The 24264-nt window shown below is 38.2% G+C and overlaps 1 protein-coding gene across 1 annotated transcript in view; it reads right to left on the bottom strand.

Moving 5' to 3' along the window:
• Positions 1-8193: 8193 nt before the first annotated feature.
• The window catches only part of DSTN (destrin, actin depolymerizing factor), a 32201-nt gene continuing 16130 nt past the window's right edge, over positions 8194-24264 (bottom strand). The window contains exons 2-4 of the mRNA XM_027840263.1: positions 15634-15941; positions 11219-11295; positions 8194-9474 (exon numbers count right to left, since the gene is read on the bottom strand). Coding sequence (XP_027696064.1) covers positions 9365-9474; positions 11219-11295; positions 15634-15941 — 495 coding nt within the window. The 3' untranslated portion in view covers positions 8194-9364. The remainder of the gene's footprint in view (positions 9475-11218; positions 11296-15633; positions 15942-24264) is intronic.

Consider the following 24264-nt stretch of genomic DNA (forward strand, 5'->3'; position numbering starts at 1 on the left):
GGTTATGTCCAGCACCAGACTGCTGGTTTTCTGGTGAGCCTTCAGTCGAGCTGGGAGCTAAGAAGAGCATTTGATTAGTGTTCTAAACTTTGATGCTGCTGGTTGGCAAAAAGACTCCCTCACAACTACACACCACTGTACAAAGTGCCTTCCTCATCACTATCCTGGGCTGCAGTACAGGTAGGGAGCACTTCCATCTTAGGGACCACACATCTAGAGTTGGAAGGGAACTTTGTGGCCATCTTCCTTGTTTTACAGATTAGGAAACTGAGGCCCAGGAACAAAGTTAATGACATGCCCAGAGTTATTCAGGTAGTAAAAATGAGAGGTGATATTTGAACTGGGGCCTCTGGTTCCAAAGCCAGTACCTGGTTTTCCACTGTGCCCTGAAGAGAAGGCGAGGGACCTGTCTGAAGTCACATTGCCAGAAAGGAGCACTGGGATTTGAACACAGATCTTCTGAGTCTTGTATTCTTCCCATTATACCACACTGCTTTCCTAAGATGTAAACAGAGAGGGTTAAAACAGTGTAATGGAGTTGAGACCTGTGTTCTCTCCATAATCTGTACTACTAACTTGCTTTGCAGAAATCACTTGTGCCTCCAGACCTGTTTTAGCCTCATGTATATGAGGCAGCTAGGTGGTGCAGTGGATAGAATGCTGGGCCTGGAGTCAGGAAGACTCATCTTCCTGAGTTCAAATCTAGCCTCAGATACTAGCTGTGTGACCCTGGGTGAGGCATTTAACCCTGTTGGCCTCAGTTTGCTCATGTATAAAATGAGCTGGAGGAGGAAATGGCAAGCCATTCCAGTATCTTTGCCAAGAAAACCCCAAAAGGGGTCACAACGAGTCAACTACATGCTGTCAAGGATCCCTTTTTAGACTAATATGAGTACTGTCTTCTGAATTTTCAGTGTAAACAAATGTTTATTGTTTACTATTGTTCAGGAAACTGCATTGAGGTTGGAGCTTTCCTCTGCTTGCCTTGGAGGTGTGATAAGATTTAGTTGCAAAGGTGAGGCCTGTAACAATACAAGGAAGCATATGGCAACTGGCCAGTGAGTAATAAGGGAGCCCAGTAAGTTGGGCAAGGAAGGCTTCATAGATTCTGTGGGGTTTGAGCTGGGCCTTAAATGAACAATTTGGCCATTGGTAGAAAATTATAGAACTCCTTAATTTCTTTAGCTGTAATCCCATTCCGTTAGTATCTCTCTTACTTTACAGATCCGCTATGATCCTTTTTTGTTTAGTTTATCAGTGTTTCCCACATTTAGGTTGTGTTCTTAGTGCCTAATTGTTTATGGCAGATCCCATCAGCTGCTGTCTCTAAGCAGTCTTTTCTGGGTGAATCCATTGTTGCATATGCCCTCTAGCTGTGCTCATTTCACTCAGTGCCACCCCCTCCCTTGCTAGGTCAAATGTCACCGGCTTGGCCACACTGGGATTGTAAACTCCTTGAGGGCAGGGAATACCCTCCATATTTGAATTCCCAGCATTTAGCATAGTGCCTAGCACATAGCAGGAGCTTAATAAATGTCAGTGGATTAACTAGGAAGCAAGTACCAGCTTCATGTACATCATCAGCATATGAGGAGACATCCATGACATCCTTTATTTGGGTCAGAGAATGTGTGGCTCTAACATCTAGGGTGCTTTTCCATAAGGGACACCCACATATAAGATTGACTGCAGACTGAGCCAGAAACAAAACCAGGGAAATGTTCTGGCCCCTCTCTAAGACCCTTGTCTGGCTCAGGAAATGAGTGAAGAGGGGCAACTATGGTGCTGGATATTGGGAAAGTCCCTTTATTTCCAAGTAATGACCTAAGTCATGGTTCTGTTCTTTTACCCTCATATAGTAATAGAGCAGCCATGAGGGCCTAAGGGGCCATTGAAACAGCACGGTTGTCTTGAGCTAAGAGGAGCTCTTTCTCATTCCTTTACCTTTCTCTCTAATGGGTTTTTAAGTTTAGGCCTGTCCCAAATCATAACCCTTTATGCAATCTTCCTTCCTTACAATTCAGGGAAAAACTCCCAAAAGTTCCCCAACCCCTCTTGCCAGTCTGGATGCTGATGTTTGTGCCCTTTCTGCCAGCAGAGGGCGCTTCGGTTGCCGTCCACCCTGTATCTTTGGAACACTTGATGTGAATTTCATACTGATCCATGAAAATAAGCCATCAACCTCCCACCTGTTGTATTTGCTACTTCATGATAACATATTTAAGGGGGAATGGACAGCTAGACATTTAAAAATTGTTTTGAAGCAAATTCTAGCGAGTTTCTTTGGAGTAAAGAATGGTACCAGGGATTGGGAGCATCACATTTCATATGTTTTGAGTTTTGCAGCCTTGTGAGGTAGACTGTAATAAGGAGTACTGTGATCCCCATTTTTCATATGAAGAAATGGGCTCAGAGTGGGTTAAATGAAGATATTGTGGTCCAGGGGAATGAACGCTAGATTTGAAATCTCTGGACCTGCATTCATATCCCACCTTTGCTCACTTGCTGCCTGTCGGACCTTGGATTTCTGTGCACCTTTGACCCTTTGTTTAAAATGAGAGGGTTGGATTGGATGATCCCTCAGGGCCCTTCAGCTCTAAATCTTTGATCCCATAACATGCCCATAAACTTGAACCTGAACCTCCTGAACATTGAATTTGGAGCCAAGACACACCTGGCTGTTTGACCTTGGGCAAGTCACTTCTGGGTATGTCTGTTTTTTCATCTGTAATACAAGGTATTGATCTCCAAGGTTGGTCTATTACACCATTTCTATCAATTCTTGCTAAATTATGAGGCTGATCTAGCCATTGGGCATCAGCAGTTCTTGATCTGGCTTTAACTTAAAATGATTTCCTGCAAATAGGACTTGATGTTGAGTGTCCAGGAATCTACTGGATTTTATGAAACGATAAATAACTGCATTCCAGTATAGGCATCTCTCCATCTTGCTTTTGCAGGGTGGTTTACCATGAGCTTCCCAAAGTCACGATGTCAATTGTCCAGGCAGTATTGGGTCAGGGCTCTATGAGATCCCTCTCTCAGCCCCATTCACACTCCTAGTAATAATAATTACCTCCTATTTATATAATGCTGTGAGGTTTGCAAAGTGCTTTGGATATATCATCTCAGTTGAGACACAACAGTCCTGAGGCAGGTGCTACTCTCATACAGATGAGAAAACTGACTTGGGTTATGTGAGCTTGCCCCATACCATAGTGTCTTGAGGCAGGATTTGAAACAGTCTTCCAGACACTCAAATCTAATACCCCAACTACTATACCATGCTGTCACTTGCGTGGTTTCCAGTGGTCAACAAATCTGTTTCCTTACCTATAAAATGAAGGGATTAGATGAAATGATCACTAGGGCTCTAAACATTTTAAAAGGGGGAGCATAAGCTTTTATGTAACACCTACTATGTGCAAAGTGCTGTGTTAAACACTTTACAAATAGTATTTCATTTGATCCTCACAACCACCTTGGGAGGTAGGTGCTGTTATTATCCCCCTTTACATTTGAGGAAACTAAGGCAAACAGGTGACTTACATAGGGTCACACAGCTATTAAGTATCTGAGGCTAGATTTGAACTTGGGGCTTCCTACTGCTTTATCAGCTGTGCCGCCTAGCTGGTTCTAAGCAATAGGTTGGTGCCATCTCAAGGGACAGGAAAGTAGTATAATGCTTACTGTATTTTGTCTGACAAGGGTTCTTTGAGGAATACTTTACCCTGAAAGAGACCCTAATGGTAAACCAATCCAGTCTCTCAGAGATAGCTAGTACCCAATCTAAATTTGGATTTTTTTTCCATCTTATCTAGGACCAGTTTTCTTCTATCACATTAGACCAGCTTGAAAATTATTCTTGTTTTACAGAGAAAAGTCTCTGGTACCAAAGTCTCAGATAATTAAAACATCTAGACCCATCCAAATCCCCAGGCTGTGGGGACCCCAGAGCTTAGGATCTTTCTGGATAAGACCTAGAATGTGAGCTCTCCAGGATATCATTTTTCACTATGCCTGTGCTTCCCTCCCATCAAAATTCTCAATCCAGGAACTGAGTCTCAATAGTGGCCAAACTGGCCATGTTGTATCTACTGTTCTCCAGCTGCAGCATGGCTGGAATTCCCTTTGGAGTCAGTATAGTTATATAAAAGGCAAAAGGAAGTGATGTCTTTCCTCTAAAATTTCCACCCCTGGTGGTCCAGAAGCTGATGAACCAGGTCAAGAAACAGAAGCAATGTTTGCTGTGTCAGCACAGAATGTTACTACTAAGGCCACCCAGTAGCTCAGTGATTTTAAGACCACAAGCTGGATTTTATTATTTTGAGTCACAGGTCTTACTGCAGGTATACCTTGCTTAATGTATTTCTGAACAACATATTAAGCAAATCATTTTCCCAATGATTCTTGTTCTTTGAAATTATAGCCTTCAGCCCCCATTCTTTATCAGGCTTCATTTAACACCAGCTTTTAAGATTTTCTGCCAGCAGCGCCTTGGTTAAATAATGAACTTGTAAGGGAACTCCTAAATCTAGAAGGAATTCTGTACTTAAAGGCACCTGTTTGTGAAGTGCTTGGCTGTTCACATAGACTTTATGCATTAACCTGCACAGCTAGAATTTTAATTGGCAATATGGAACAAGGCCTGTACCCAAAGGGAACAATTCCCCTCATTTTACAGATCATTTAGTTCAACTGCTTCATTATGGAAATGAAAAAATTCATTGTCCCAAAAAATTTGCCCAAAATGTTAAGGGGTAGAGGTGAGACCAGGGCTCACTCTGCCATGCCCCTCAGAAAATGATGACCTTGAAGTCAGTATTTAAGTGCAAAGCCTATTTTTTTAAGTGTAGGAATGTCTGCAAATATCCCCAGACCTGAATCCAGTTGTCAGCTAATAAATGGCTAGCTGAGTATTCTTCATGCTGTGAACCAAACTCCACTTTTTGTTACCCATGTGCTGGCATGTGGGCATTATTAAATGTGACACCTTTGCCCTTTACAAGCCCTCTTCCCACGGACACACTGGTGCTGTTCTTGCTACTTACTACCAAGGACTTGCTTCCTATGTGCTGGCTGGTTCCTTTTGCAGAATGATGACAGAATAAGCCCAGCATCCCCTCCCTCTCAGTACATTGCCTGAACAAAGCCAGGTGACTCAGTGGATAGAACGCTGAGTCAGGAAAACACATAGTAAGTTCAAATATTACCCCAGACACTTAATAGCTGTGACCCTGGGGAACTCACCACCTCTGCCTGTTTAACTATAAAATGGGTGTACCTAACCTCAGAGGGTTGTTTCACAAAGCCCTTAAAACAGTTCCCGACACAAAGGTTTGTTCTCTCCACCCACCACCCCGTCCCCAAATGTTCTGTCCCAGAACCAAAGAGCTGGCATGTGTCTTAAAGCTATGGCACTCCTTGCTACATCATGGTAGCTGCCAGTGGGGCAGAATGTACTTAGCATTAAACCTGATATTTCCCTTGTTGAAGCAAAAAAAGGCATTTCTGGGGGAGATGGGAAGTGAAGGTCTAGATTCCTTTGTTGTGAGAACTGCTGGCACTTCAACAGCATTTTTTTTTTAAAGAATATTTTTTTTTTGAGGCAATTGGGGTTAAGTGACTTGCCCAGGGTCACACAGCCAGCAAGTGTCAAGTGTTTGGTCTGAGGCCACATTTGAACCCAGGTCCTCCTGACTCTAGGGCTGGCGCTCCATCCACCACGCCACCCAGCCGCCCCCACTCATACAGCATTTTAAAGTTTGCAAAGCACTCTACGTTTATCATCGGATCCTCACAACACAGGAAGTAGATGCTATTATCCCCATTTTACAGTTGAAGAAATTGAGTCAGAGGTTGAGTGACTTGCATAGGGTCAAACAGCTAGTGTCTGAAGCCCAAATTGAACTCGGGCCTTCTTCAGTGCTTTGTCCATGACGCGACCTAACTACCCAAGAAAAGAACAGGATAAGTAACTTGCCCTCCACCAACACGTCTTTGAAGCAGGATTTAAATTCAGTCTTCCCGATTCCAAACCCAGCATTCTATCCATTCTATCTCGGTTATATGAAATTTTCATTAAAATAAAGAATTCAGGACTTTATTTCCTTTTTGATGTGACTCCTTCTGAAAAGAGCAATTAGACGAATTAGGTTTTAATACTTCAATGTCCCCTGACTTCCTCCTTGACCAAGGCAGGTTCTAATCCCTCCACACCTTGGTTGATCACCTCATGAGTTGCTGTGGCTAAAAAATTTCATGACCAATCCCCTGGCACTGACTTCTCCAAATGTAGCTAGAATACCTCTCAAATTATAGTTAGACAATCCAACACCAACTCTGGACCATCTACAGTCACCATCTTCCTTTCCTACTTGGCCTACTAAATTGCACCCACTTGGTCCACTAACATGGTATCTAATCTCAACTGGGGCTTCCTTGCTGTACAATCCTCATGGAAAATAACCCAAAGTTCTTCTCTCCTCAAGCTCCTACCGCCACTTCCCTCCATGTTCCCTTTCTGCTATTTACCTTGAGACAAGGCATACCTTGTGAATTCCTTATCCCTGACTCCACACCTCAAAACTCCTCTACAGTGACCCCCATTCTCCTTTTGAAGAGACAGCCCTTTTCCTTATGGAGTCCAATCCCTATCCTCCTGTCTTTGATCCCATCCCCTCCAGGGTTCCCCTCTCTCAAGTGCCTCTCTTGAATCTCTCTGTCCTTGGTTCCTAATATGCTGGGACTCCCATTATTAAAACTTCCACATGGCCCTTCCATTCCCTCAAGCTATTATACTATGTTATGTCTCTCCTTCACAGCCAAATCCCTAAGAGTCCATTTCACTACCCTCTCTTTAACCCCTCACGGGAATCCATTTCCAAACAAAGTACTCTCTCCAAGATTATCATCTGAACTATGAAATGTTTTTCCTCAGTCTTTATTCTACTTGCCTTTTCTGCATCTTTTGATATTACCAACCACAACGTGGATACCCTTTTTCCCTTGGGTTCTAGAATACTGCTGCTCTCTCCTGGTTCTCCTATCTGACCAATCCTGACTGCTAAATCATTTAGATACCATCACTAATTGCCAATGTACCAAAGCAGAGCCCCTCTTCTTTCTCTATACATTTGGGGTTCTTACCAGGTTCTGTTGGCTCATTTATCACTATGCAGATCAATCTCCATAGCTATGTAATCAGCTCTTATTTGTCCCTAACTCCAGGTTTCCATACAATCAAATATCCTCTGAATAGTTCCACCTTCATATCACCTCAAGGACATACCTTACCACAAACTGAACATTGCCCTCCCTGCTCCCACCTCATGTAAGCCCACTATTCCTAACTTGACACTTTTCCCCTTCACTTTGGTCAAAATCATCCAGTTGCCAAATCTTTGTGAAAACAGTACCGAATCTCAAATCTATCCTCTTTCTTGACTCATAGATAACATCCTAGTTCATTACCTCTCCTAGAACATTGCTAGAGCCTCATAATTTGTTTCCTTGCTTCCAGTCTTTTCCCCTCTCCAATCCATCCTCCTTCATATTTTTAAGACAGAAGTATTACCACATCACTCTCCTGCTCCAAAATCTTCAGGGTCTCCCTAATGCCTTAGCATAACGCACAAACCTAACACTGGCATTCAAAACCCTCTAAAACCTGACTCCCACCTAACTTTCTAGGCTTTACCCTTTTCTCAATTCCTACATTTTACATTATCCTAAATAAACTTGAAAACTTGTTAGCTGTTCAAATTCAATAGTCCATCCCCATCTCTATTATTTTGCCCAGGCTGTTGTCCTATCTGGAATGTTCTTCCTTCCTACCTCCGACTCTTAGAATCCCTACCTTCTTTCAGGATTCAGCTCAGGTGCCACCCCTTAAGAAAAGTCATGGCTAATGCCCCCAAGTGGGCATTGTTTTTTCCATCTTAAATTTTCTTGTATTTGCTAATCTGTTTAATTTGGTAATCTGATAGATTCTCTTGGATTAGTGTTCTGTCATCAGGATTGTGTTAAGTCATGAACATTTCATATCCTAGAAAGACTAAAAAACAGGACATTTATTTAGTACTTTACAGTCTGCAACAAGTTTTACATATATCATCTCAACTGGTCCTCAAAACCGTTGAGATAGCTAAGTCCTCTGTCCTGAATGAACACAAGAATAAATTACACGGGAGACTAGTTAAAAATGCTTCCTTTATTAAATAAAGCCAATCTGCTACCTCTAGATTTGTTTGTGCATCTCTACACTGTTCAAAAATGTTATGCCCATGGTGTTAAGACAATCACTGAAAGCTTTCATAAAGTAGATGATTAAAGTGAGTATTATGTTTCATACCTGTTACCCATTTCACATACAATCAACATATCTCTATAGGAAATTAAGAAGTCTCCCCATGTCCCAAAGTAAACATCTGCTTAATGAGCTTCCATAGCTTACAGTACTAGAAGCAGGATAGTTCTGAAGGATAACACGATTCAAGATATCACAAGCCCCCTAGGTTGCCAACACAACATTCTGTCATTTTCACTGACAAACCAAGTTACTGTAGAGCTAGAATTTGTTTTGTGTCATAATTTGATGTAACATAAAAGTATTCCACAATCACTCCAGAATGCATTGTGATTTCCAGAATGAGAGATTATTTCATCAGAACAAAGTCTCACAGCCAGTGAATAGAAGAGCTTTACCATGGGTTCGAGGAGTTGCTTCCTCTGTTCTATGTGCTTTAAAGAGTGCTTTGAAAGATTAGCTTTTACTACTTGTGTACACAGATTTAAGGCAGTCTTTATCACACATCAGTTGTTCAAGTGAAGACAGCCTGACTTAACTTACTACTGTATTTAGTGGATTAGTACTGTTTTAGAATTTTTTGAGGAGAAATGCTTTCATTCAAACCTTTAAAGCTAGTTCCTATTTAGCTCAAGGAAGGTTTTTTTTAAATGGGCTTAAGTTGCCATCAGATTATGAACAATATGGTAAATCAAAGGAGAGATAGTAACTATAAAAGTTACAAAAATGCCTATTAATTCTCCATTCTATCTTTATGGCCACTTTTTTCTTTTGTCTTAATTGTATAATTAAAAACCCTGAGCTTAAACAATAATCTTAAAGCCAACTTGCCAAATAGACTGTCAGACAGTAAAAATTTAATTTACAACCAATGAAACTTTAGACTTTAGATTTATTTAGGGTTATTTTATACAGGTTTATATAATATCTAGTTTAATCTAGAACAAGACAGCTCCCCCTCAGTGAAACCCTGGCCTAAGTATATTTGTTTTACATATTTAGCAAGAAGATACATTAAACATGGAAGCTTTTCAACTTGTGGCACTGAATGATCATCTACACAGGACATCCTTCAAAAGCTACAATTAAGGACCCTCCTAGTTTCTCAGCAATAGAAGCCCGGTTGAGATCTTCTGGTCCATTTGCTTGACATTCGTGTTTAATGCCTGAAGAAAAAAAAAAAATCACAATTCATTTAATGAAGCAGTTTATAATTATCTTTACATCTAATTGCTAGATTTTTGAGATCTGTGTGGGGATGCTTTGACAGCCTTGGTTTGGAGCATCAATGAAATACCAATTTTAATTGAGAGTTACTAAAATCAAAGCTGGAAAATTTCCATCAAGAATCGTGCTGGCTATAAAAACCAATTATTTTACCTCAGATCTTTGTTTAACATAGAAATTTAATAGCTACAATTGTGTATAATCTGGTTTGTTTTTTTTTTTCCATTCAAATCAAGCACATGAATTCTCCAATATTATAGCTTTTCTATGACATGAATTAAAAATCATTAAATTCTTGGGAAATGACTAAACAAATTGTGGTACATGATTGTGATGGAATACTATTGTGCTGTAATATATGTGCTGTTGCTGCTACTACCTCTTACACTGTTGATACTACTGAAACATGTAAACTGGTTATTCAACTGGTTATTCCTCATTTTTGCTACATAACTGGCCCACCTCCTTTTTTTTAGTCATATATCCTTATGATATTCTTTATTTTTATATTTCTGCATAATTCTTTGTTGGTAGCACACTGCAGTCTACTTGTCCCAGCTACGTTACTACTTTACTATATGATAACCTAAGTACTTAAAAGACAGCTAATTATATGCCTCATTTTGTAGCGTCCAGAGGCACAAAACCATGTTTCACCATTAGAAAATTAATTCACCATTTACTGGTACCTGCACTGACACAAGGGTCTTTCTTCAAATGCTTATCATAGGCACTGTAATATGAAATGCTTAAGTGTCCTATGAAATAATGTTCTTATTGCTTTTAGATACACAATACAAAACAACGCCTTCATTTACAGTATATCAATATTTATATTCCATCCTGCTAGTAAAAACCATTCCCTAGTCACTAGAAGGATTTATCTTTAAAAGTTCCCACAATTAAGTTAACATTTATGGCCTCCTAAAATCTGGTGGTTATCAGGGCCTGCTGAGTCTCTCACTACAGAAACAGCAACAGGCCACGGAGAAACAAGCTGTCCACTCCCTTCCCATCTACAGAATCCGCCGGCTTAAATTATCTAAAAGTCACTGCACTCAAGTCCCCTTTGTTCCAAAGTCAGAGACATACTATTCCATTCGTGCAAAGGTTTGTTTGTTTTGCACAATTCAATTTCATTAAGTTCCAAGTCAACATAGTTTATCACTTAGAAGATACAAGAGTTTAAGAAGTGCTAACTAACCAATTAAATCACACATTGAGAACCAAAATAGAGGGACTAAGTACACAGCCAAGAAAATTAAGCAGTAGGCACAAGCAGCATATGGCACCAACTGTGGTTAGCACAGGATGCTTTCATCTCTCTGTACTCCGTCTCTATTTTCACTTTTGAAACAAAGGAAACACTGACAGCATCTCTCTTTTGGACAATAGGCTTCCAGAAATAAAACTTTGCACTTCCAAAGGAGGGGGGAGAGACAGTCTCTGAGGAGCTTCCCATAGAATTTGGGTGAGAAGGAATAATCTAGTTCAAACCAAATGTAGCTTTTGCTTTTATACCTCTAGTGAGGGGGAATCTGCTTAATCCCAAGGTAGCCCATTCCACTTTAGAATAACTCTAATAATGAGAAAGTTTTTCTTCACATCAAACCTAAAACCGCCTTTTTTCAATTTCTACCCATTGTTCCCTTGACCTGAATCTATCAGGAAGTTAATTCATACCTGGAAATTTCTTTTTGATTGCATCCTTGGAGCTTGCATAGATCATTTTACTTTTGAGAGGTGCTAGTTCTGGTGCCCTGGATAAAGGTACAAAAGCTTGTTAAAATAATAATTCAATTCAACATTAATAGAGTCTAGGTAGCATACTTTTATTTCACAAACGTGAACTACAACACTCCTTTCATTCAAGGTCCCTACAATCTAATAGAAATGCTCAGGCATATATGTAAGTACTTATGACATAAACATCAATATCAATGTGATAACCACAAAAAATGCTGAGAAATTGGAGTAGTGAAAGTTCAATTTGGGGTTAAATGAAGGGAAACCTTTTTAAGAAGATGACCTCTGAATGCAGCCTAGAAACAAAGAAGGGATTTCCACAGGCAGATGTGGGAAAGGGGAGAAGTCACACAGAATGGCTGAGACAAATTTATGTAGTCTCAGAGTTGGAAGGGATGTCAGTATATCCTAAGGCATACAGGATAAGAATAAAAACGTAGAAAGTAATCAAAGAATGGTTTCTTCCATAAGCCATACATAGCATTTAGCAACAATGTCCATTCACAAGCTGTCGATTTATTGTCAATGTCAATATGTCTTTATATTAAGATAAACTTCAAGTCTTCTGTTCCTGAAGGAATACTAAAAACAATTTAAGCTTCATTTTTTTCTTTTTTTTTAAGCTAGGCAATGGGGTTAAGTGACTTGCCCAGGGTCACTCAGCTAGTAAGTGTTATGTGTCTGAGGCCGGATTTGAACTCTGGTCCTCCTGAATTCAGGGCCGGTGCTCTATTCACGGCGCCATCTAGCTGCCCCAGCTTCACTCTTTTCTTAGCAACAGTGCTCAAAAATGTCCTGAAAAATATAGGTGCTGAATGCAAACTCTTCTTTCTTCCTCAACCTGATCCTACCTTTCTCACTGCTTTCCAAGTTTTAGGTCCACCCCCACACTATACTATTACTGCAATCAAAGATAACAGTTAAGCAGTGCTAGCCCTTCTTTCTAATTAGTTATCAATGATGGTCAAGTAAAAAAAAAAAATCATATGCTGTCAGAGATTTCACCTAGTATATTCCCTAACTTTCAGAGAAGAATGTACCTAATGAATACATGTGATCAGTTTATCCTTGAGTTGCTAGGAAAGGTAATTATTAACCTTTCTAAACTCAAGCATTGAGATGAAATGAGATGCAATAAGAATCTCAGATCTCATCCTTTCTAATTTTGAAGTAAAAATACCTTCTTAAAGGGTATGTAGAACCTCAATTCTTTGCACCTCTCAAGGACAGCAGCCCTAGCCTCCTTGACAAAGCTAACATTCAATCATTAGATTTGGGTTTCCAATTACTCTCCATTGTCAAGTTTGCAGGATACAGGAATGAGACTAGAGACTAGAATACTCTCCATAAAGAACTCATAGATGTTTCTGCTATGAATAGATTCTCTTCCCTTTCCCCAAAATATAGTATAAATGTATTACACTATAATAAAATTACTAGGATACAAAAGTTATGCCTTGTTTGAACTCATGTTGAAATATATCCTAACCTGATGGAAAATCAGAGAAGACTAACAGCTAGATGTATTTTTTTCCTTCTTGAAAACTATACTGAAATGTTATTTGATAAAAATAACTTTGATAAAAAGTTATTATCACTTTGATAAAAAGCACGTCACTTTAGTAATTAGAACAGATTAAAATTAAAAGGCAATAGTGATACAATTCTATCCTGGGGAAAATTTCAAAAGTAAGACTATCAAAAGCTTGTTTATTACTATTATTAAATGTGAACGCAAATCTGTAATCTTTAAATTCCTGTTTCTAGGAATTATCAATAAACTGTGCATTTCTTTAAATATGGTACCTAAGAAAACAAAGTTTCCCCTTTGTTTTTTTCTGCTATCTTCCTGTCACCATTTCACTTTCTGCTAATACTGTATTATTCTAAAAAAAAAAAAATAGTTACAGTGGATCTATTTTTAGAGTGAAAACATAAGTGCTACATATATAATGGCGACATTGAAAAGCACCATTTTAATATTGCAGAAAGAAAAGAACCACTAATTATGCCGATATACACAAACCTCAAGGTGTAAAGTTACAAAATTAAGTGTTGCTGGACTTTCTGTTTGTCTGTTCTGTTCTGGACTTGTGATTTCAATAGTGTAGGGCAGAAGCATAACAAACACCCCACACTTCTGAGTACTAAACCAGATTAAAATATAATTGGTAAATATTTAACTAAATAAATAAAAATACTATAGAACATAAATCATGTCAATTGACATGTGATTTTCTAAGACAATATGCTCCCTGAGTATGCCTGATAAAGAAACTTCCTCTACCAATACAGATTAGAATTCAGAAAAATTGACAGGGACTTACCTAGGGAGTCACAACTAATGTGTGACAGAGGTAGAATTTAAACCAAGATCTCTGTGATTCTGAGGCCACTTTCTATTTTCTATACCACAATACATTTCTAGTTGGCCTATTACCACCATAAAAGCTCAGAGGGCACACAGTCTCTTTTCACACTAAAATGGGCTGGGGTTGTACAACTATGCTCTCCCTTTTCAAGCAAGAGTCTCCCACTATCCATCCTGCCCTCCCTCCCAGTATGCACACTGCCAAGGGATCACAAAAAGCCTCTTCTCTTCCTTGCATAACCAGGTATTTTACACATACCAGAGCAATGACAATGGAAAAAATACTGCATTGGGAGTCAAAGGACCTCATTCTAATCCAGGCCTGCACAACATACAGCCCCCAAAATGTAGGGTTGCCACTGTGCACCCTCTCCTGTTTGTCAAATGACCCAGCAACCAACCATTGTCAGTCTTTCTCTAGTCTGAACTATGTGCAGCTGAAAATTTACAAGTTGTGCAGATCTATGGGATCTCTGGCAACTCACTTAATCTCTTAAGGACCAGTTACTTATCTATAATATTCATCTATGAAGGAGCTGGATCAGATTAGGGGTTTTTAAACTTTTTTTTTCATGTTCCCTCCTTTGACAATCTCAGGAAACTTATGGATACATTTTAAGAATGTTTTTAAATGCATAAAATAAAATATACAGGATTGAAAAGAAAACAATTATATTGAAATACAATTATTAAAATATTTTTAAAGTAAGCTCACAAATCCTAGGTTAAAAACCCTCTGACTCAATGATCTAAGGTCTCTTCCAACTCCATCTATGATTCCATGATCTTGCCTTTGTTCTTTAGTAGCAGCAATCTTTTTAACTTGGGATTTTCTAGAAACACCAAATTGAATGACTGGTGGTGAACTCTTTAATTTGAAAGGGCAGCATTTGCATATTTAACTCAAATAAGCTAGCAGTAAAAAAGGGGGGGGGGGTGAATACGCAATTTTCCAGATTTGTTAAGTTTAGGATCACAGAATATAGAAAGGAAAAAGACCTTAGAAGCATCTAATCAAATCTCCTCATTTTACAGACGAGGAAACTGAGGACCAGAAATGTTAGAGGACCAGTCCAAAACTGGAAAGTTGATAGAGCAGGCTCTATCAAATTACCTGGGAACCAGACTGGTCAGTCATCTTAATCTGAGCAGATTGAAAGAGGTGGAATAAGGAATCAGGTCGCAGAGTTCTATACATTTGCCTCAATAACTGTAATTCATATTCACTGCAATGATACAGATCACAGTTCATTTATAACTTGGTAGAATGTCTCTAAGAGCTGTCATGACTGAAAAAGTGATTATCCTGAGACCAGCCTCATAATAAGCCTCTAAATTTAGCTAGGCTGGTCCTCAAGACAGTAAACATACAGTCTACTGCTGAACCCATACTCAGTCTTTCTATCTTTACAGAACCTGTCAGAGATACTTTCCAAAGGTATAGCCTTCAAGAATCCCAGGTCATTTCAATACCACAGAAAGGTATTGGAGTGGAACTGTCTAGTAGGTACTAATGTGTTTAATGAATGAATATTGCAATTTGTAAATTACAACTCCCAGCTCTCAAAGCTAAAAGAGGTACAGGAAAATTAATCAGGGTACACCTACCTGTATGTGCATTTCTGAGACTGGATGTAATGGAAAAGGAGTTGCATATATGAACAAACTACCACTTTCCTTTTGCTTATACCAGAAGATATTTCATGGGAAAAGATTTTAGCTTATAATTAGTAACAGAAGCTATAAATAAGCTTATTCAAAATTCTAAATGGTAACTCATACAACTTAGGCCCAATCTTAAGGAGACTATGAAGTGATGCCAGATTGATCAACCAAAATTAAGCATTCCCATGATTATATTCAGCTCATTACAAAAATTAAAGAAGTAAGTTTAGTCCCAGAATGCAGTTCTAAAGAATGATATCATAAGAAAATACTATCATCTCAAATCAGCTGAGTTCCATATTTTGGTGATGCTTACCACAGAAAAAACATCAACTCTTCTTTTCTTGATTCCTTTGTTTCAAAGCTTGCATCATATAAAGCATAGCGACAATCCTTTTCAGGAAGCATTCCCACAAAATGCTTGAAAGGATCAGTAATGGTTACACCAACATCTCCCACTAAGATCTCTTTGCCTTCTTCCACAATGATGCATTTTTTGTCAGCACTGAGACAAAAGATAACTGCCTTCTTTCTTTTCTTGATTTCTTCTGGTGTGGAACATTTCCGAACCTTCATATCATAGAAAATGCGGCATACTTCATCAGCTACTTGCACTCCTGAGGCCTGTTACCATAGACACAGGAGACAAAAGTTCTCTTCAGTCTTTTGCAAATAATTAAGACATTCAACATTGCCTAATAACAATAATAGAAAATGAGAACTACATATCTTCCCCAAATTGCAAACACTTGACTGCAAATCTCACTTCCAAACTGCCTGTCTGCTCTCCTGCACATGCCCTAAGCTCTTTCATGTACTCTCTTTTCTCAACTAACACCTGAACACTTGAACTTGCTTGTGGAGCAGAGAAGTATTTCTAGAGTTTTCTTGTTCTCTTCTCATAGTGCAGCAGGAAGCCAGAAGCTGCTGTGATGAAAGAAATGTTCCTGCTGTTGCTTTATTCACTTCTCATCAAAAGTCAGGCAGCTGGCATAGCTCTGCCCGGGAACATCAGCATTTTCCAGCCACTACATTCTCTTCTCACCATGGAAAGCATTTGCCCACAGAAACAATGCCATAAATAACAATTAGATTCCCAGCTATGTTCTGGGTTAAACAGAAATTTGTGGGCTAGCCTGGGAGCCTAACCACTATGTGTAAAAGAATTTCTATAGAAAAATGCACTTTAGTTCCAAACAAAGTTATTATGGCTGATAAAATCATCACCCTGGGGCCAATTTCTCTAAATTTAGCTAGGGAACTTTGGAAACACACTTATTTCTAAGCTGGGGTTGTCCTATATTATGAATTCCAACATACATTTCCCTTCAAATGTTAAGTCAAATTAATTTTGCTGCAATGAAGACAGTAAGATTCTAACAGGAAAAACAAGCTAGGGAAGACTACATAGGTATTTACCATTATAAGCAAATTAGACATATGTATTGTATAAGTTTGAGAACTCATCTGACATAACATGAACCCTGATGCTGAACTAATTTTCAGGGTGAAATAAGTCATATGTGAAATGATATTTCTTTGTAAGAGAAAACAAGACTGTTGTTGTTCAGTTGTTAAGTCATGTCCAACTCTACATGACCCCATGGACAAAGTCCACAGAAATTTTCTTGGCAAAGACACTGGAGTGATTTGCCATATCCTTCTCTAGTGTGTCCTATTTTTTTTGTTTTTTTGAGAAACTTAGCCAAATAGGGGTTAAGTGACATGCCTAGGGTCACACAGCTAGTAAATGTCTAAAGCCAGATCTGAACTTAGATCTTCCTCACCCCAGGCTCAGTCCTCTATCCACTGTACCACCTTGCTGCCCAAATCTCTGTAATCTCTGGGTCCCCAATGACACAGTCAGGAATCTCCAGACACAGTAAAAATTGTGTGTGTGTAGGTATACTATAATGTCCTTCATGAAACCAAAGGGCTGGTTATCTTAACCTCTCCCTAACTAAAAGTGGAACACATTTCCAACTTTTATTATAAAATCACATAACAATGGGCAGTTAGGTGGTGCAGTGGATAGAGCACTGGCCCTGAAGTCAGGAGGACCTGAGTTCAAATCCAGCCTCAGACCAAACACTTGTCACTAACTAGCTGTGTGATCTTGGGGAAGTCACTTAACCCCAACTGCCTAAAAAATACAAAAAAAAAATTAAAAATAAAATCACAAAACAAACAACAAAAAAAACCTCCCCCCACTATCTTTATAGACAAACCCTAGAATACACCCACTGCAAAGAACAAGATTAATCTCTATAGGGTAAAAGAATTACATATTTTGCCATGTCAGAACATACCATTTTGAAAAGTTCCCAAATAGATAAGATACAAGAATAAGACTATTGCTAATTAGATTAAGTATGTTAAATTACAACTGGTTAGTCAATAAAATGACTGTCAGTTTAATGAGAACAATTTTTAAAATTCTTAAATACATTACAGTATTAACACTCAAATGTAAAGAGCACTAACTTTTCTTCTGATAGATTTTGTCTTTGCTATTTTGCAGAATGACAGAACAGCAAGTAAAACAATTACTGACAAAGAGGCAACTACAATGAACAAATCCAAATACTATTTATAATGATCCATTTAGAAATAAGTTGGATAAGAGGTTATAAAGACTACCAAAAATAAGTAGGAAAATACATATGGAATTATGGATTAATGCTAAAAATTCTTCACAGTTTTTTATATTAAAGTATGGCATTTTTATAAGTCTAATAAATCATTCTTGCTTTATTTAAAACTAATGACACCAGTGTTTTCCTAGACCACTTTTACTTCATCTACTCATGACAAATGACAGATTTTGGAAACTGTATCAGTCAGTTTGTCCTAATACCTTGCAAAATTCTCAGATTATTAAATAGATGAATTAAAAAGAAAACAGTGAACACTGAGAGTCCACATGGATTCACTAAGAATAAGTCATTCTAATTAAGTACATGAAGAGGACTAATGCCTAATAAGGCCAGAAAAGTAGGTTGAAGCCAGGGTGTGAAGGGTTTTAAATACCAAACAGAAGTTTGCATTTGATTCTAGAAATAATTAGGAGCCAATGCAGTTTATAGAATGAGAATGATGTGTTCAGATGTCAGCCAGCTGTGTCTCAGAGAACGTATTGGAGAAGAGAGACTTGAGAAGGAAGACTGATTTACAATAAGATTTTTTTTTTTTTAGGCAATTGGGGTTAAGTGACTTGCCCAGGATCACACAGCTAGTAAGTGTCAAGTGTTTGGTCTGAGGCCACATTTGAACTCAGGTCCTCCTGACTTCAGGGTCAGGGCTCTACTCACTGCGACACCTAGCTGCCCCCTTTCCCATGTTCATTTTTTTTTTTTAGGCATTTGGGGTTAAGTGACTTGCCCAGGGTCACATAGCTAGTAAGTGTCAAGTGTTTGCTCTCAAGCCGCATTTGAACTCAGGTACTCCTGACTTCAGGGCCGGTGCTCTATCCACTGCACCACCTAGCTGCCCCATTACAGTAAGGTATTTTAATAGTTCCGGCAAGAGGTGATAAGAGCCTGAATTAAATAGCAGCTATTATATAAGAATAAAACAGGGAAAATATGGCTTGAAAGAAAGATCATGTGATATAACTGTAATATTACTTTGCATTAATATAAGAACTGTGTCTGAGTGAAAGAAGGAAATATTCACTATACCTTTCCCTGACTCAGACTACATCTGACACATCTTGTTGATTCCTAGGTGCTGTACCTTAAGAAGAGATACTAAATAAGCTAGAATGTAACTAAACAAGAGTGATGAGAATGGAGAATGAAACAAAAATCAAGTGTCAGATGGAAAAGCCTAGCTTTAAATAAAGGCTTTTGGGGTAGCTGTCTTCAACTATGTGGAAGGTTTGGTTTGACTATTAAAAAAAAGCATTTGATGTCTTAAGTTCCCCTCACACAAAGTTTTAATTCCATGCAAATACCAAAATCATACAAGATTCCTTAAAAAAAAAAAAAAAAGTAACAAATAACTGTTTCATGAAAAGATGGGGAGATACATGCTCACCAAGTGTTTACCACTGTCAAAGGATGTTTACTACTGAGGCCAAATGAAAGGATTCCCTACAGATGGTGAGGTACTGAAGATATTCCTATTTGCAAATGATACTGATCTGAACAGACTGAATTCTACAACATTGCAGTTTCCTAAAGAAATCCACAATCAGTCAAGATTTTGGCTTTATCCACACAGGAAAAACCAAATAGATAAAGAACAATTAGTAGGCTCACTGTTTTATGATGAGAATTAAGTTTCATTTTATATTTGTAGTAATTATTAAGGTTCAATGCTCAATTTTACTATCAATCTATATTCCTATACTTTAATACTATCAATCTACTAAAAAGTGGAGGGGGGGGGAGAGAAGAAGGATTGCCAATAAGTAAAATGGGAATCAGCATGGGGTAAAATGTCATCACCTTCATGTGTGATTTTGAAAAAAAAATTTAGGTCTGAGGTTCTTTACCTGTAATATAAATACTTGTTTAGTGATTGAGATAGGGGTTAGATTAGATTATCCTCTAAGATCCTTTCCATTTCTAACACTCTCTAACTATACTGAATATTTTATAAAAGGCCTTTTTATGCCAACGTTAATAAAGGGTATTCAAAGTTTGGCAAAAATACACACATGGCGATTTGGCACTGAAGAAATTGTAGAGACTTAACTTGAAGATATTTGTGTCTTACAATATCAAACATTTAGAGTTGGGACTTAGAGGTCATCTGGCCAAACCCCTTCATTACCCCCCCCCACATGAGGAAGTTGCATTCCAGAGGTTAAATGACTTTGCCAAAGGCAACACAGGCATTGTGAAGAACAGGGAGAGGATTTGAACTGAGGTCCTTTAACTCCAAACCCAGCACCCCTTCTACTGGACCAGTAAAAGACTAAAGGGAGGAAAATAATTTATAAGCAGAAAGAACAAATTGAGGTTAAATGTAGGTCAGGGGAGATTTCAAAAGAGATTAAGGCAGAACTTTAAAATATAAAATATACACATACTTGAGCTGGTCTGAATGGAGAATATTCATATAAATCACTGAGTAGGTATTTACTAAACACCTAATGCACCAGGCGATGGAGATAAAAAATATGATGAATGAAACAATTTCTACTCTCCAAAGAGCTACCATTCTATTGGGAGTGGGATGGGGTGGTGGAGACTGGGGAAGTTCTTCGTGGGACGTGGTGCTTAAGCTTAAAGAAAGAGATAAGGAGGGAATTCTTTCTAGGTATGGGGGATGGCCAGTGCAAAACAGATAGGCAGTCATGAAGAACATAGAGAGATGGGTAGTTTGGCTGGACCACAGCATATGGGAAGGGGAGTGATGTATAAGGATGGAACTGTAGGCTACAGCCAGGTTGAAAGGGAGATTAAAAAACAAATAAAGGTGTTTATATTTTGTCCTACGGGCAATAAGGGTCACTGGAGTTTTGATTAGATAAGTGGTATGGTCAGATCTGCCCTTAAGGATAATAACTTTGGCAGGCATATGGATGATGGTTTGGAGTAGGGAGAGACTTGAATCAAGTAAGACCACTTAGGAGGCAATGCCAATAGTCCAGAAATAGGTAACAAAGGCTTGAACTAAAGTGGTGCCAATTGTACCCAGAGAAAGGAGGGGCTGGATACAGAGATACATAAGCACTGTTAATGGTAAGATTAGTAATCGATTTGATAAATGGAATGAAGAGAATCAGAGGTTAGGTATAATGCTGAGGTTACAAATCTGAGTGACTAGAAGAATGGTGGTGTCTACTGAAAAGGAGTGTGTATAACTATTTTAAACAGAATATTTTTTCTGCCCTGACAATCACATTCAATTCAACAAGTTCTTGCCAAGTGTCTACTTTATGCCAGTATCCTAGATAACCAGAGTCCTATAAACTTTTGGCCTTCTTTTAAAGCCATTTTTAATGAACTCAAATTTCTAATGTTTCCTTGGACTTTGGAAGTTCCAAACCCAGAGTGGTAGGACATACTATTTCTTTCCAAGAAAGTTTCTTCACACGCATGACTATGAAAGACAATTCAAATAACATGTATTATGCATACTTACTATATGCTCAATGCACTGTACGAGGTACTGATTGATATAAACAATTCAAATAGCACTTTAATATTTACCAAGTACAGAGGAGGACACTATGCTCTTTGGCTCCCTATCAGCCTTTTCCAGCAGGAGTGAAAAGCAAAATAGAAAGCAGTGCCTTACACAAACTAAACACTTAATGAATGTCTGTTGAACTGAATTTCAAACCTGTTCCCCACCAGTGCCATGCTCATTGTAAGGATTAAGTCCTGAAACTTTTAAGCAGCACTTCCATCCATGTAATGATTTTTAATTTTGCACCTATGTACTTTCCAATTTTGCCGTGTCAACATGTTCTGATGAGATGACTCAATTTTCAGAAATGAAATCTGGATAAAGACCAATGTGGAGCTGCAACACTGTCCCTTTGTTTAGACAAAGGAGCAGTTTTATTACCTGAGATACTCAAACACCTAAAAACTGTACTGGTTCCAATTTAACAAATCTGAAGGAAGAAATAAAATATTACACATTTGATGTTTACATGTTTGAATGCTGGGTATTTATTATGATAGGCTATATTTATAACTTAAAAATATATTTGTATTGTGTTTACTATGTGCCAGGCTCTGTACTAAGCACTTAACAATTACTATCTTATTTGATCTTCACAACCACCCTTGGAGGTAGGTGCTATTATTATTAACCCTTTTTACAGATGAGGAAACTGAGGCAGAGATTCAGTGACTTACCCAGGGTTACAGGGTATCAGAGGCAGGATTTGACCACAGATCTTCCTGACTCCAAATCTGGCATTCTACCTATTATACCATTAATTCCCTTCCCACTAATTGAACTTAATGCTTCCCCAAGGATTAAGTAACACCCAACTGATTCATATCAAAAAAGGAAAGTAATTACATAGAGAAGGGAAGAATAAGTGGATGGTAAGGAAAGAAGTAAAAACTATCAATAACCTACAGTGACTTTCTATTGACTCTAGGCTCAAATATAAGCTCCTCTGCTTACTGACATTTAAAACCCATCCCAATCTGGCCCCAATATATCTTTCTGGTTTTATTACATACCACTCCCTTCCCTTACTCTAAAAAAGGTTCAGAGACAAACTGAGTCTCCTGCTATTTGTCCCACACAAAGCTCAATCTACAATCTCCAGTAAGGAGTTCCAGAGAGGAACTCCCTTTACCAACGCAAACTTGTAACTGTTCCTGCTATTTAATAATATCCAAGCAGACCAAAAAGAACCACCAAAATGCAGTTGGAAAAAAGCAATGGATCGAGAGTCAAGAGACCTGGAGGTCATATAGCTGCAAATCTGCCACTAACTAGGAGCAATGAAACTAATCACTTCACTAGTTCTTAATTTCATAAGTGCCTACTACATGACCAAGGTACTCAGGTTGAGTGTTGGGAATACAAAGGTTGGGGAAAAAAAGTCTGTGCCCTCAAGGATCTTATATTCTATAAGGTTCTACATTTATAGGACACATAGATGGAACCTAATAAATGTTTGTTAAAGATCAAATGAGGAAACAGAAAAAACACCATAAGTAAGGGCATTATAATTTTTACTTTCCAAAAAGATTTTTATTAATGCCTTGTTTTTTCCATTGCCTTGATTTCTCCCCATATCTACTTCCTCCCTCTTTGAGAGTGACATCTTATAAAGAATTATTTTTTAAAATTCATTTAAAAATTTTTAGTTCCAAATTCTCTCCCTCCTTCTAGCCCCTCACCCACTCATTGAGAAGGTAAGCAATATGATACCCATTATACATGTGAAGTCATTCAAAACACATTTTTCCATACTGACTATACTGCAAAAAAAAAAGGGGGGGGTGAAATCAAGAAAAATAAAGATTTTTAAAATATGCTTTAATCTGTACTCGGAGTTCATTAGTTCTCTCTTTGGAAGTGGACAGAATTTTTCAACATGAATCCATGGGAACTGTCATGGATCACTGTATTGATCAGAGTAGCTAAGTCATTCACAGTTGTTTACAGTTACAATATTGCTATTACTGTGTATGATGATTGTGCTCACATCACTTTACATCAGTTCACATAACTCTTTCCAGGTTTTTCTGAAACAATCCCCTTCATCATTTCTTAAAACACAATACCATTCCATCAAAATCATATACCATAGTTGTCTGGCCATTTCCCAACTGATGGGCAACCCTTCAATGTCCAATCCTTTGCCATCACAAAAAGAGCTGTTATAAATAGGTTTGTATATAGGCATCATTATTGATAACAACATATAATTACACAGTGCTTTTAGTTTCACAAAATGAATAATCCTATAAGGAAGGTGGTACAAGTATTCTTCCCACCTAAGGGTGTACAAACTGGGGGCACAAAGAGAACTGAAGTGAATTAAAGTCACAGAACTAAATTAAACTTCATGATGTCATTATGCCAACTCCTTAGGCCCTGGCACAGTCTTTACCATTTGTGCACCTTTCCCCTTCCCTTTCTTCTGGCTCAGTTTAGCTTTGTTCTTATGAAGCTAATAACTACAGCAAAGCATCATGTTTTTCAAAGAACCAAGTACTGGCTAGGGAAGATATGCCTGTATAAATATGTCTTAGTGTTACTGTTATTATTTCCATTCCTGCCTATAATTTAACTTTTACAGTAAAACAGTAATGATTAAGTTCTCTGCAAACACAGATATGAACTAGAGAAAACATTTTATTGGAGTATTTATTATATAGAATTCATTATCACCAGAATGAGGCCTTTTTCTCAGTATCGTAAAGTTGTCTGTTTTTTTTTTTAAATACGTGTCCTTTATTCTTAATCACTGTAACAATTCTTTACTAATAGGAAAATTTCATGACTTCCTCCTCCC

This window comes from Vombatus ursinus, unplaced genomic scaffold, assembly GCF_900497805.2.
Source record: "Vombatus ursinus unplaced genomic scaffold, bare-nosed wombat genome assembly UNPS02014841.1, whole genome shotgun sequence".
In the NCBI taxonomy this organism is placed as follows: Eukaryota; Metazoa; Chordata; class Mammalia; order Diprotodontia; family Vombatidae; genus Vombatus; species Vombatus ursinus.